The following is a 14,116-nucleotide window of genomic DNA, read 5'->3' as shown; positions in this document are numbered from 1 at the left end:
ATCTTAAAGGTAATATCGAAAAATATTTTTTTAAAAATAAAATAAGTATTGTAATTAATATATAAATGTTTTTTTTTTAATTTGTTTTTATTCTTTTATGTTATAATAGAAACGCCAATTTTAAATTTTAAATTCTGTATTGAAAGAAAATCACTATAATATTAGGTTTAACATTGGCATAAGGCATTTAAAAAGTATAAATTATCTATTTATTAATGTAAATAATTTTAATTTGTTTTTTTCTAGAAATTGCATAATATTTACATAAAATTCATCGACAATTTAACTCAGAAAAAATTGGAAGGAAAAGTCAAATATTATATAAATTGTAATTGAGGCGAACAATGAGGCGATTATCTCCAACACACTCTCCTGTTCCTTCTTCTTCCTCTCTCTCTCTCTAGATCTCTACCCTTCTTCTTCCAACCACATGGCTGCCTGCTTTGCTCCCTCGCTGTCCCTGTCTGGTAAATTTTTTCTTTTCTCTTTATCATAGTAGTTCCATGATTTGTTTCCGCATGCGTATTCACATGATTGTGTGTTTGTGTTCAGTGATTGAGTAGATCGAAATTTTTTTCCTAGTAATTATCGCCTGTTAGGTTGCATTGAAAAGCTCTGGAAACGGACGGTTTTTATGAAGCAAAATACTTCGTATTCAATGTCTCTGGAAACTTTATTAGGCATGCCCCCCGGTGATGGCTTTTGCATTTAACTTAAAACTTTGAGTTCGATAACGGTTGCTGTGTAGACGTTTCGTAGTCTCGAGGTGGTTTGTTGAATGTTTGATTGTTGGTTTTTTTGTCGCTCGAGAAAATTATGGACTTTTCGGATTTGTTGTGTGAATTTCTGGACGAAAATTGGAGGTGGTTATCTCGATTGGTTTATGAAATTCGATCGTTTCAAATTTTAGTTCTGTTTCTCTTTGCTTAGCTCGTTTCTGTTCACAGGGTATCAGTTGTATTTGGGCTTAGTTCTTTTTATCGTTTTTTTCTTCTGTGGTTAGGGGGATTGATCAAGGCCTCAGATCTCTCCTCTAAGTCCATTTCCTTTGGGCATGCACCAAAACTCTCAGTTCAGAAGTGCTTCAAAACCAACCACAAGTTATCCGTACGTGCTGAATACAAGTACGTTATGTTGCTTTATGCAATGAACGAAGTTATTAACATCATTTTGTTTAAATGTTTTTCTCTTATTGAAGTCTCACGTCAGATATATTTTATCATGAATTATAACTGAGGTAGATATGAAAGGATTTGTTCTTATAATGTTGTACTTATATTGTTACATGATTCTGAAATTGTTTAAGATATAGCTGACTTTTTGGAGCGATTTTATTTACTAAAAATTTAAGTTAGCAAAAGAATCGTATTATACAGTTGCAATACTAATCATGTATCCTTATCAGGAAAGGGGGTGCTGGGTGAGTATAGGATTGAGCGGGCAGGGAATATATAAAATAGGAAAGGAAGGAAGAGTCTGAAAACTTCATTGCTTGATTGCTTGCTTGGATTGTTTTGTGGGTGGATTCATTGCTTGAGGATTTTTACTCTAATGCATTCATAGTAGTTTGTTATAAGTCATACCTATCTATAGTTCTAATGAGAATACAGTTTTCAAATTGAACTCTACTGCGTACCTTGAGGGATCCATCTCTAGTGAAGCATGCCTCATTTATTTCTGAGGCAAGAGCCACCTTTCTTTTCCATAGATACTCCAGCACAAGACCACCCATTTGCTTACTTTAAAGAGATTATGTTGCAGTTCTTATAAAAAAAATAAAAATAAATAAATAAAGAAATAAAGAAAGAAAAGAAATTATGTTGCAGTTGAAAATATGAACTCCTTCCTCCTTTACCTTACCAGCGGCCCAAATTAGATGGTTGAAAAAGAGAAGTAAATTGGAAAGATTTTATTTTTTCTCCCCATCTACAAATCCTTTGTTTCAAACATGCACTATTTTATTATGTTTTAGGGAGAAAACTGTACTTTCCATTAAGAGATAGAAGGAACAATATGGAAAGAACACAAGGCACCTTGAGATGTTAAAGGAGATTTCCAGAATCTACTCTGCATTTGAGATATTCCACTACATATATAGATGTACTTTATGTTTTCAATTGTCTACAACACATAGAAATAATGGTTCATTTTATTCATTTTTTGCTCCTTGTAGTAGTTCTTCCCTCCGGATACTTGAAAGTTCAAGCTTTGGATGTTGTTTGACCTGGTTGCTCTTGCTACTAGTTTCTTAGTGTTTCACATGAATAGCAAAACTCTACTGATGAGAATAGCATCAAATTAAGAACCTAACAAGACATCCTCAAGCCATAAAGAAAATAATTTCATGAAATATCTCGATGTATATTGCGAGTTAACAAAGAGAGAAACGAGAATGGTAGTCCACTCCCAATATTTCAGGATTAACTGGTATGCCTATGGGTTAGTCTTATATATATTGACTTTGACATCTCTCTTGGATTGGTATTCTGGGGAAAAAATGGTTAACACGTCCACTTTACTTCGTCATTCTAACAATATCAAACTTCTTTGTAAATCTTTATTGTTTCTTCCCTATAGTTCTACTAGATTTTTGGACAGACAAATTCCATTCTTAAAATTTTAATTTTGTTACTTAGATGAAGATGCGTTTAATGACCCATTTGATACATTATAAAAGCAGCACATTTCTATTTACGCCAGGAATGAATTTCCAATGGTTCCTTTATTTTTTTCCGTAAGGACAGTTGGACTAATAGATACAAGTTTGTTTTTCTGTTACAGTGATGGTGGTAGAAGTGGAGGTGGGGATTTTGTTGCTGGGTTTCTTCTTGGGGGTGCCGTATTTGGAACCTTAGCTTACGTTTTCGCACCGCAGGTGAAGTCAATGTTTTGTTGTTTTGTTCTAATATCTTACATATCATCTCTGGCAAATAAGATTTTAACATTAAACATTTGGATTTCATATCATCATTGTTGTTCTGATTCAGCTAGGGTATATTTTAAATATTCACATAAACATGCATCTGTTTAGATGATTTCATGAAGTTAAAATGAAAATGGATAGGGGACGAATGCACTTACACTCCTTTATAGTTCTTCTAATCTTTATATGCAAATTCAGAAGGCTTATTTTTTATTTGCCCCGCATATGTCATTGTTACATACGAATTTCAGAATGTGTGTCAAGTGGTTTTAATAGTTTGGAAATTCTATTTATTGCCTTTCTGCTTGTATGCACGTAATGCAGATCAGGAGATCTCTTCTAAATGAAAATGAGTACGGTTTTAAGAGGGCAAAGCGTCCAATCTACTACGATGAAGGTTTAGAGGTAATTATGATGATATACTCTTTTTGTAGATTATTTTTTTTTTTTTTAGTACAATTTGGTTTCCTTTATACAAGTTAAGTTATGGCTTGGAAATCCAGTCCTTGAACTCTGATAGTTCTGTCTGTTCTATCTTTAGATTTCCAAAAATTCAATTAGATCTCTACTTAACTTAGTTCATGGTCTGTAAAAGAGAGTATGACATAGTGTTATATATTAAGTTCAGTGGCTTGCTTTTTGTTTCTTCGTCTCAAATCAGCCTAGATTTGTTGAATAGGAATAAGCATATCACAGTATCATTTAGTTACAGTAGAGACTATAGTCTTACCATTCAAAATTTAGGGACATAACAAATTGAGAAGTGTGTCGCCAAGGTGATGGCTAACAGATTGAGAAGGGTGCTTCCTTTGGTAATAGCATATTCTCAGGATGCTTTTATTGCTGGTACACAAATTTTAGGTCTGGCCCTTATTGAATTTTAGTCTGGCCCTTATTGCGAATGAGATTATTAAGTACAGATTTCACAATTAGGAAGGGGTCATCTTCAAGATTGACTTTGAAGAGGCATATAGCCACGTGGGTTAGAATTTCTTGTATGAAGTCCTAGCCAAGAAGGTTTCTAGGTATAAATAGAAATCTTGGATTTGGAGTTGTGTTAGATCGGTTAAGTACTCAATCCTTCCGAATGGGAGACCGAAGGGTAGGATTTGTGCTTCAAGAGGGTTTCAGCAGGAATCCTCTTTCATGTTCTCGTGGTGGATGTTTTGAGTAGGATCTTTTTGTGAGAGGTTGAATATAATGCTATCGAGGGTTTTAAAGTCGGGAAGGATAAGTCGCCCCTCTCTCATCTCTAGTTTGCTGATGATACTACCTTTTTTTGCTCAGGTAATGAAGAGTCGTTCTTCAATCTGAATAAGTTTTTAGCTTTCTTTGAACCCATTTATGGTTGAAGATTAATAGAGGTAAGTGTCAATGGTTGGGTTTGAATTGTGAGCCGCGGAAGATGAGTAGGTGGGCTGCCTTGGTTGGATGTGAAGTTGGTTCGTTTCCTTTTGAGTAGGTGGGATTTCCTTTTGAGTGGACCTTGTATGGAGGTTGAGGCACATATAGAAACCCCTGGAAAGACATTACTGAGGAGTACACCTTTTCCTGCTTTGTTCATTGTTCTGTGGGGATGGAAGAGAGTTTTTGGTCAGAAGATAAGTGGTTCGGAGATAGATCCCACTGCTTTGTGTTTCCTCATCTTTATCATTTATTTATGATGAATAATCATTTGATAGCCGATTTTCTATCACATCCTAGGTATTTTCCCTCGCCTTTGTTGGGCTTCCAGCATCCTTTGTCCAATATGGGGGAAACGTTGGACATTGTCGACCTCCCTTCTTTGTAGGGGGAATTCCGTTGTTTTTTGAGGAGGGATGCTTATTGTTGGAGACCTAGCCCGACCTGAGGTTTTTCGTGTAGGTCCTTTGTTAATTTGCATGGTTAATCCCTCTTCCTCCTCTCCTTCGGGGATTTTGTTTTTGCCTCATTGTGGAAGGTGAAAATCTCAAAGAAGGTTAAGTATTTTGCTTGGTATGTTATTCACGGTAGAGTTAATACCTTAGATAGGATGGTGAGGAAGTTTCCTACCTTGGTAGGACATTCCTTATAAGAGATTTATTAGGGTCTTGATCACATGCTTTGGAGCTGCGATGTAGCTTATGATGTTTGGGGTCGGTTCTTTGTAGAGTTTGGTCTCGCTCTTGCAACACAGAGTTATTGTAGAACGATGATCAAGGAGTTTATCCTTCATCCTCCCTCTCGCGAGAGGAAAGTTTCTGACAAGCTGGGGTGTGTAAAATAACATGTGGAGGCTGTGGGGACAATAGAATCTTTTGAGGGCTTGAGAGGTCTCCTTGTGACCTTTGACCCCCTTAAGATTTTATGTTTCTGTTTGAGCTTTGGTGACAAAACTTCTTCATAACTTATCTTTTATGTCTTATTTTGTTTGATTGGAGGCCTTTCATGTAGGTTCCCTCATTTTGTATGCTCTTGTATTCTTTTATTCTTTCTGAATAAAATCTCGGTTTCTTATTAAAAAGATAAGGAACATAACTGATTTTGTGACTTATCAATGTTTAATATCTTAATGAACCCTAATTTTTCTGAGAAGCAGAAAACCAGAGAGACGTTGAATGCAAAAATAGGGCAATTGAATTCTGCCATTGACAATGTATCTTCACGTCTGAGAGGTGGAAAGAACACTCCAAATGTGCCAGTTGAAGCTGATCCTGAGGTTGAAGCTACCTTTTAAATTCCTGCTTAAACATGGACTGCTCAAGGTTTGAAGTTTGTACATCTTAGACACCATATCATCTCATCTGACAATTTGCCTCAATTTTTATTCCAAAGTTTTTTGGATTTGATCAAAATGAGAATTGGATGTTGCAGTTTCATTGTTGGAATGTTCTTTAAGGTTATTACCACTTTTAGAACTTTTTAAATCACTACTGAATTCCAATGTAGTTTTTGTTGTCCATATTAATATAAGAACATAGTCTAAATAGCCAAATTTTGTCATACATTTTGAAAAATGGCCATTAGTTTCATAAATTGTAAATTTGTCTACTCAAGGAAGATTTCAAGTAAGTGGCAACCAAGGAATTGACTATTTTAAATAGTATAGAATGTGTGTGTGTGTTTTTTTTTTAAAAACTTAATCTTCAAAATTGTCTAAGATCATGGATAATGTAAAAATAATGAATAAAAATAAATAAAAAAAAGTAAATAGGAGTGACGATAGACTCACATAAACACGTTCACTACCGAGCCTTGACATTGGTTGCAATTTGAACATTGATCTATCTTTATGCCTCCTAGCTGTTAGCCTTGACACTGAGTTGCAATTTGAAGAGTGATCTATATTTATGCTTTCTAAACGAAAGACCAATTGGGGAGGGGCACCCCGTAATTTGAACAGTGATCTATCTTTCTGCTTCCTAACAGTTATACTTCCTAACATTTGAACATTGATCTATCTTTATGCCTCCTAGCTGTTAGCCTTGACACTGAGTTGCAATTTGAAGAGTGATCTATATTTATGCTTTCTAAACGAAAGACCAATTGGGGAGGGGCACCCCGTAATTTGAACAGTGATCTATCTTTCTGCTTCCTAACAGTTATACTTCCTAACATTTGAACATTGATCTATCTTTATGCCTCCTAGCTGTTAGCCTTGACACTGAGTTGCAATTTGAAGAGTGATCTATATTTATGCTTTCTAAACGAAAGACCAATTGGGGAGGGGCACCCCGTAATTTGAACAGTGATCTATCTTTCTGCTTCCTAACGGTTATACTTCCTAACAGTTATACCCTGTGTAATTGAACAATCTTTATGCTTCCTAACAGTTATACAACTATAAATACCAATTGGGGAGGGGCACTCCTAGTGCTAGGATTTCTAACTATATTAAGAGAGGAAGGTGATCATCAATTAAAAACTAAATATTTATAACAAAATAATCTCGGGAAGAAATACATAATAAAATAAATGAAATTTGAATCCGTCCTGTGCTATTGATGACTTTTTAGGTTAAATATTGAGAATACCTAATATGTAACTTTCTGTTGAGGGTTACGACCTTTTTTGAAAAGGTTGAATATTAAGAATACCTCATATGTAACTTTCGGGTGAAGATTAAATGTATATATACAATTCAAAACCTAAAACGTATAAATGTGCTAATTTTTTTAAGGTACACATGTAGGAGTCTTTGGTAGGCTTTGCCCCAACTAGGAATTGACTTTGTAAACTCGAGGCACTATGAAAGTGCCAATTCCATGAGGTACATGTGTGTGAAGAGACTTGGTGGGCCTTACTTCAATTAATGGGAATTGACACCGAGCTAGAGAAGTCAAGCCATTTCGACACACGATAAAAATACAATACAGGTAATTGCCACAATCATATCATTTCACATGTCAAATAGTACATACATGAGGTCCCATAACTAGCTTTTTAATAACATAACACGCATGGTCAATTATCATTTAAAATCCATACAACACGATATATAATAGTTATATACAGCTAATCTATGCTTAAGGTCGTCCTACTTACATCAATTACAAAAATCTGTAATGAAAAGTCTCTTTCACCCGTCCCTTGTTGGCTCACATATTTTTTGTTCATTTCCTAGAAACACCCCAAATCAATACTAGTTAGAATAGACTCAAATGAAAGGATAGAAAACCAAAACCAAACGGAACTAGATGAACTGAACTGAATCGAGTTGAACCAAACTGATTGAACCATTATAACTAATTTCAACACACAATCAATGTGCAAACTCGAAGGATGTGATTGGAAGGGTACTTCCTTCTTGCATGTACTGCCTTCTTACATGTACCAAAATCGATCTTGGTCGGGATAGTATCTTAAGACTACTATTACCTTTTATCCTTTCGTTATATTGTTATATGCTTCACTATTTGTTTCCCGAAGCTTATTTAATGTAGTGGTCTTATTATCGTTTCGAAGCTGTGTTTAACTCTTTACTTAAGGCCATATCATTAGCTCTATGAGCTTAACCCTATATTTAAGTTCGTATTATTACTATTAGGACATTATCTTAATCAAATCAAGTCCTATACATGCAAGGAGTAACCTTTCGACTATTAAGACACTATCCTAATCAACGCACGTATGGTGCAAAGAGTGACCTTGCAATTATTAGGACACCCCTGAACAAAAGTTCTAATTAACTACTTATCTCGATTCAAACTCAGTATAAGCGAAATCAGTATCTCAAAATCTCTAAGTTTGAAAAACGATAAAAAGGTGAAACTGGCCAAACTAAGATAAATCGGTCCAAATGGATTGGTCCAACCGAGTCCGTTCATCCCTACACTTACGCATGTCTCCAGCTCGACATCTTATCCATTGGAGATAAATTTTTTTTTCCTATTTTGTACTCATGAAGACGATTTTAATGAAAAGATAAGTTTTTTTTTTTGTTCTTCATATTTTTAAGCCAAAAACTGACTTCATACTCCGACGAGTTTAATCGATATCTACCGTGGTTCTTCTCCAAAATTGTCTCCACAATTCTATTATCAAATGTTTATGAACGAAAACCCTTAATTAGTTCTCACAAACTCCGTCCAAATCTTCACGAAAATCCTTCGATTTCCCTTCAATTTTTCCTCCTAAGTCATCCTAAAACATAGAAAACACGCACCTCATCTTCATTTTACCACATTCTTTTTCATCGATGGTCCAATCCAGTGAGTGATCGTCGAAGGTGGAAGGGGCACGATCGACCGTAAAGAGCGAGACCGAATGTTAGGGAGGCCACAATCAGGTCTCGCTATTTGCCCAAATGTTATTTTAAATGGACGATAAAATTAAAAGTAAAAAATGAGATAGACCATAAGTTTTAATGTAATAACCACCACCAATATCACAAGTCAAGTTCTACTTAATTATTTTATTCGAGTTTTTTTTCTCGATCAAATGGTAAAGATTTGAACCTCAAACACTATTTCTTCTTCAAAATCCACTTGAGTGCTCTTATGCTCGTTGTCCGTGGATTTCTCCTGAATAAGACGTGTGAGGTGCCCTATGCATGTGGCCAAGCTATCATAAACATGATAGAACCCTATTGAATATGTGGTACTTCGCATACAACTTGCAACACACGAAAGTTTCTAGCATTCAACTTCCAGACGTTTAAAATTCTCACTATCTTTCAAGTGTTTCAACACTTTCATCATTAAATTAATTGTTAGGGTGTTTAAAAAATTCAATGACCTGAAAAAATCAATCAACCTAACCCAAATCGTACCGTTTGAATTGGGTTACGAACATTTTTAAATCGTCCCTTCAATTTCAACACACTATTAATACAACTTTATTTTAATTTTCAAAATTAAAAATAAGTTCACACAAGATCCACGAAAATTGGGCCAAAGTTGGTTTCACATTTATGAGTTTGGAAAGTACAATAATAATAATAATAATAATAATAATAATAATAATAAATAATAATTGAGTATATAATGGAAAGAAAAAAGAATAAGCAGGGCTACTGTTTTAGCAGGTCACCTTTGTGGTTGATAAATGTCTTTTTCTCCCTTTTATTAATACCGGTATTTACCGGTTGAGTTTGTATATTATGACGACATAATCACGTGTCACATCTACAGAGCATTCATATCCATCCACTAGCTTTCTCATTTTTCATATTTATTAATTAAAATAAGAGAAAATAGTACCATTTAATTTCACCTTATTAATACATAAAATAATCTTAAATTAAGCCTCAATTGGTTTATTATCCTGCAATTTATTTTTAAAATTGTATCTATCATTTTTTAATTATTTCTCTATAATGGGTTTGGAAAACATTTCAATTCTCAATCAAATTATTATTATTTTTTTAATTTTCAAAACTTCATTAATTTTTGAAAATTTAAGTTAAGAAAAACAAAATGATTAGGGAACGGAGTTTAAATAAAAAGGAAATAATTATGTTTTAAATTTTAAACATGTTTATTAGAACGGAGTTTAAATAAAAAGGAAATAATTATGTTTTAAATTTTAAACATGTTTATCAGATAAATGTGAGTTAATTTAGCACAAAGAAAAATATAAATGGCTAAAGAAAGTAATTTAAATGTAATGCTACTTTAATTATTTCAATTAAATTCTTACAAATCAGATAAACATTTAACATTGAATATACACAACCATATCATTATTCTTTTATTTTGCCCACCTCTATTTTTCTCTCTTAATTTAATTTGTGTTTAATTATTAAATTACAATAAAAATACTTTTTTTTTTTATTTTTAATTTTTATTTTTTATGCACTCTACATCACAGAGCTGTAACTTTCACAGCAACGGCCTCCGTTGACCGTTGGAGGCCAAACTCCAAAGGCTCAGATGGCTGCAATGATAGAAATAATCTGGGTTTCTGTGTCGGTGGCTGTAGGGGGGTATTTTCGTCATTTTAAGTGTTTTAATTTAATGCTTTTCTTTTTTGAAAAAATAAATATTTAGAATTCTAAGAGGAGTCCTCCCATCGGAGACCTGTGTGGAGTTCCCTTCCTTCTCTTGGCGGTTCTGTGAATCGCCGCCGTTGGCGGTGGCGTCGACGGCGAGAAGCTTTGGATTTTGCTCCTAAGTCTTCTTCTGTTGTTGCTCTTTGTAGTCTTTGATTTCTCTGTGTCAGAGCTTTCGTTTTCCACCACTTGGACCCTTTTGTCCAAACTCTTTGATGTGCCAATTAACTGTATTTATGACAAATAAATTCCGTTAAAATTGTCAAACCAATATACTTCAATCCTTCCAATAATCATACGTTAGATCATCTACCACAGTTAAAAGCTACTAAATATTTTTGTTTTATAATTAAAATTATTTTTCCTTCATTGACCAACTTAATTAATCTTTAATTACACCATGATTTTGATATCAAAATTATATTTTTATTATATCTCTATAGATTTATAAGTTTTTACTTCATAGAGATCCGATTAAAGGGTAGATTTTGTAATTTTCTTCAACACATTTAAGCATGTCGTAATCTTTTTTTAAAAAAAATTAGTTTCTTCGTAATGGTTACGGCTAAACACATAATAAAAACATCATTTTAGACAATTGGAAAGTAATTCCATTAGTTAAGACACATATCATCCACTAAATCTTAGCAATTTAGATGCTACCCAATATTAAACTAAAAGAAAATCACACTATTTATAAATAGATTATGAAACGAATTAGAACCTGACCTAAAATTCAAATTATAAGATTGAAGAGGATGCTTAAATTTCAGAAATGAGGAGCATAAAGAGAGATGATTTTGCAGAGTAGATGAACCATAACTTGCAATTAAATAAGGAAAGGTGGAAAGAAAAACCTTGCAACCAAGAGAGCAGAAATGGAAAGAATCAAGGAGGGCACGGCGGCAGACATGGCAGGTATTGGTGAGAGCTTTGGCAGGGCGTGGCTGAGGGCGCTCGTTCAAGAACACAATCCTGGCACTGTTAATGATGTAAGTCTGAACTCCTGTTATGTCCACAAATCTCTGTATCTCAGACACTCTTATCACATCATGGTAGGATGATCTTCTTATCTATATATAATACATAATGATTCTATTTTAGCTCATATTAGAACAACATTAACAAAATGAGCAAAGTTCTAACTCAATGTACTTGTTAGATCCAATTTGATATCCAAATGAAAACTTAAACGTGTTTTTTACGAGACATTGAAGTTGTTTGGTCTCCTGAAAACATTTTTTTATTTTTTCAATCAAAAGTAATTTTCTAAAATCTACCAACCATACCAAACTTGGCTTTTAGCATTTGAAAGGGAAAAATAAAACAATAAAATAGCGAAATAAAGATAAAGATAGAGAGAGTCTTCACAGTTTATATAGTTATGATTTGGCATCTTGTTGCTTTTAGTAGGTAACAAACAGTAATTTCCAAATTTGCTTCATCCAAAAATTAAGAAAACTAAATGAGTATTTCCAATAATTAGAAGTTTAAACATAAATTTCAGCCAATCCAATAATGAACAAGTTCTTCATGATGACGAAGATGAACAGAATTCGATCGAAGAATCAAAGAATCTAGAGAAAAGAAGAACAGGAAGTACCTGAATGGCTCTGTGATCTTTATGAGAATTAAGGCAGAGCGAACAGAGAGCTCCGTTCACGCAATCCAAGCAATACATATTGCATTCGCTTTTGTGCGAATCGGCGTGGTGATTGCATTGGACGAAGAAGCTCGTGCTGAGAAGAGGTTCCAGCCATGGCGGCCATTCGATTTCTCCTTCTCCTTCTCCTTCTCCTTCTTCTTCTTCTTCTTCCTCTTCTCCTTTCTCCTCGTTCTCACCGTCTTCACCGATTCGCTCCTAATTCAACACAGAACCACAAGAAATTTCAGAAAAGGAAACAGAAAGAGCGGAATCGATCAGAGAATCCGGAAACGGAATCGATTTCATTCAATCGAATGCTCACCATGATTTTTCTCTATTGCGGCTGGATTTTTGTAGTCGATCACATCTACGGCCGGTGGAACTGCGGCCGTTAGCAAATCGGAGATTGGAGGTTGTTTTCTGGCTCTCCGATCACTTTTCCTCTCTGTGGAATTTTCAGGGAGAAAGTGAGAGAGAATATGGAGAAGAGAAAAAGGTAGGGCTATGGAGAAAAATGCCTTTCAGCTTTGGTTGGTGCTGCCGAATCTCCATCTATCTTTTTGCTTCAAAGCCTAACCCCGAACCTCACTCCGACCCCAAACCAAAACGGGACCCGTTTACTTCAAGCAACTCACCACTATTTATTATTATTATTATTATTTTCATCAAAATTAGAAGAATTCGTATAACTAGATTTTTTTTTTTTTTTNTAAATATCATTTGATATAATTTAATTTGAGTATTCGTTTTTGGTCTGGTAGCCTAACTTAGTAATATGTTGTGACTTTTAAATATTTGATATTTGAATTTTATGAGATTTTAATTATCACTGTATGGTTGATGAATAGAATTTTTTAAATAATTTAAAAAAAAAACAACCCGACAACCTAACTCAATCCAACTCGAAAATAGAGGGTTGGTTTGGGTTAGAAATTTTATTTCGGTTGCATGTTAACTCGACCATTTCCAGCCCAACCCATATACATCCTAATCAAAGTTTTAGTAAACCATTATATTATAGAATTTTATTAAAAACATATCAAAATTATCACTTCCAAAATAACCTAAGGAAGTAATTTAATTAGCTTACTTCTCAAGTAAGAAATATTAATTTTTTTGGACAACGTGTTCGAGTTAATCTCATTTAAGTATAATTAACTAAATAAAACGTTATTAAGAAATTTAATCCCATTTTTACGTTCTATCTTGATTGATCGGGAATCACTTTATAATTTATAATCATTTTTAAATTGGTTTACGAGAATGATTATTAATGAATAACTTATAATTTAACCTTCTCTATTCCACAAAAAGCTTGTTTGAGATAGAAGAACTTAGTTTATGATTAGATTATTAAAAATTTATTAATTCGAGAATCAATAAATAAAAAATTAAATATCGGTTGTCTGAGGTCTCTTTCTTTGGTCACGTGGTGTCAAGAGATGGGGTTCGTAGACCCATCTAAGAAAATTTGTTACACTACTATTACTAAAGTACACAATATCTTGGGATTGACAAGATATTTTAGATATTTCATGCAAGACTTTTTTCAAGATAGACTCGTTATTACCACAGTTGATTCGAAATGGAAATCCGTTTGTGTGGAACGAGTCATGTGAGGTGAGTTTTCAAGATCTCAAACGTAGGCTTGTTTCAGCCCTAGTGCTCATACCAATCCTTGGAGAAGTCAGTTCATGGTCTATAGTGATGTTAGTACACATTTCGAGAAGCAAAAGGTATGAAATGTTTAAAATATTTGTGCATCATATTTCTGAAACTGATAACTTAAACGTGGGACATCATGCATGTCGTATGCTTGCATAGTCATAGATTACTTATTCAGGTATGTATCGTACACATGTGTATGCTCACAATATATTATTTTTGTCTCCCTTTTTGCCTAATTTCATCTGCATGAGTGTGCGTTGATCCATAGTTAATGCATACATATCTAGTAATTGAAAAGCATTTAAAGTCATGGATGGAATGGTTAAGTCAGACTAGTTAGACTAGTTCAATTGAACCGAATCGTTGGCGGTTGATCGAAGGGTTGCCTATTGACCAAGTCGAGTTGAGCTAAGCCATACGCGATCGA

General features: G+C 34.0%; 2 protein-coding genes across 2 annotated transcripts; one reads left to right on the top strand and one right to left on the bottom strand.

The window, feature by feature from the left end:
- The first annotated feature begins 338 nt into the window (after nt 1-338).
- LOC111796133 lies at nt 339-5,844 on the top strand. Its single transcript, XM_023678842.1, has 5 exons — nt 339-467; nt 1,004-1,124; nt 2,782-2,875; nt 3,248-3,328; nt 5,484-5,844. The coding sequence occupies exons 1-5, from the start codon at nt 431-433 to the stop codon at nt 5,619-5,621; spliced, it is 471 nt and encodes a 156-aa protein (XP_023534610.1). The 5' UTR covers nt 339-430; the 3' UTR covers nt 5,622-5,844.
- A 4,168-nt stretch (nt 5,845-10,012) lies between these two features.
- On the bottom strand, nt 10,013-12,579 carry LOC111794643. The gene is made up of 4 exons (XM_023676732.1): nt 12,344-12,579; nt 11,980-12,237; nt 11,234-11,449; nt 10,013-10,604 (listed from the first exon to the last, which is right to left on the bottom strand). The coding sequence occupies exons 1-4, from the start codon at nt 12,344-12,346 to the stop codon at nt 10,371-10,373; spliced, it is 711 nt and encodes a 236-aa protein (XP_023532500.1). The 5' UTR covers nt 12,347-12,579; the 3' UTR covers nt 10,013-10,370.
- Between the last annotated feature and the right edge of the window lie 1,537 nt (nt 12,580-14,116).

This window comes from Cucurbita pepo, chromosome LG05 (genome assembly GCF_002806865.2).
Source record: "Cucurbita pepo subsp. pepo cultivar mu-cu-16 chromosome LG05, ASM280686v2, whole genome shotgun sequence".
NCBI classification, from domain to species: domain Eukaryota; kingdom Viridiplantae; phylum Streptophyta; class Magnoliopsida; order Cucurbitales; family Cucurbitaceae; genus Cucurbita; species Cucurbita pepo.
This window is presented reverse-complemented; position numbering and strand designations above follow the sequence as displayed.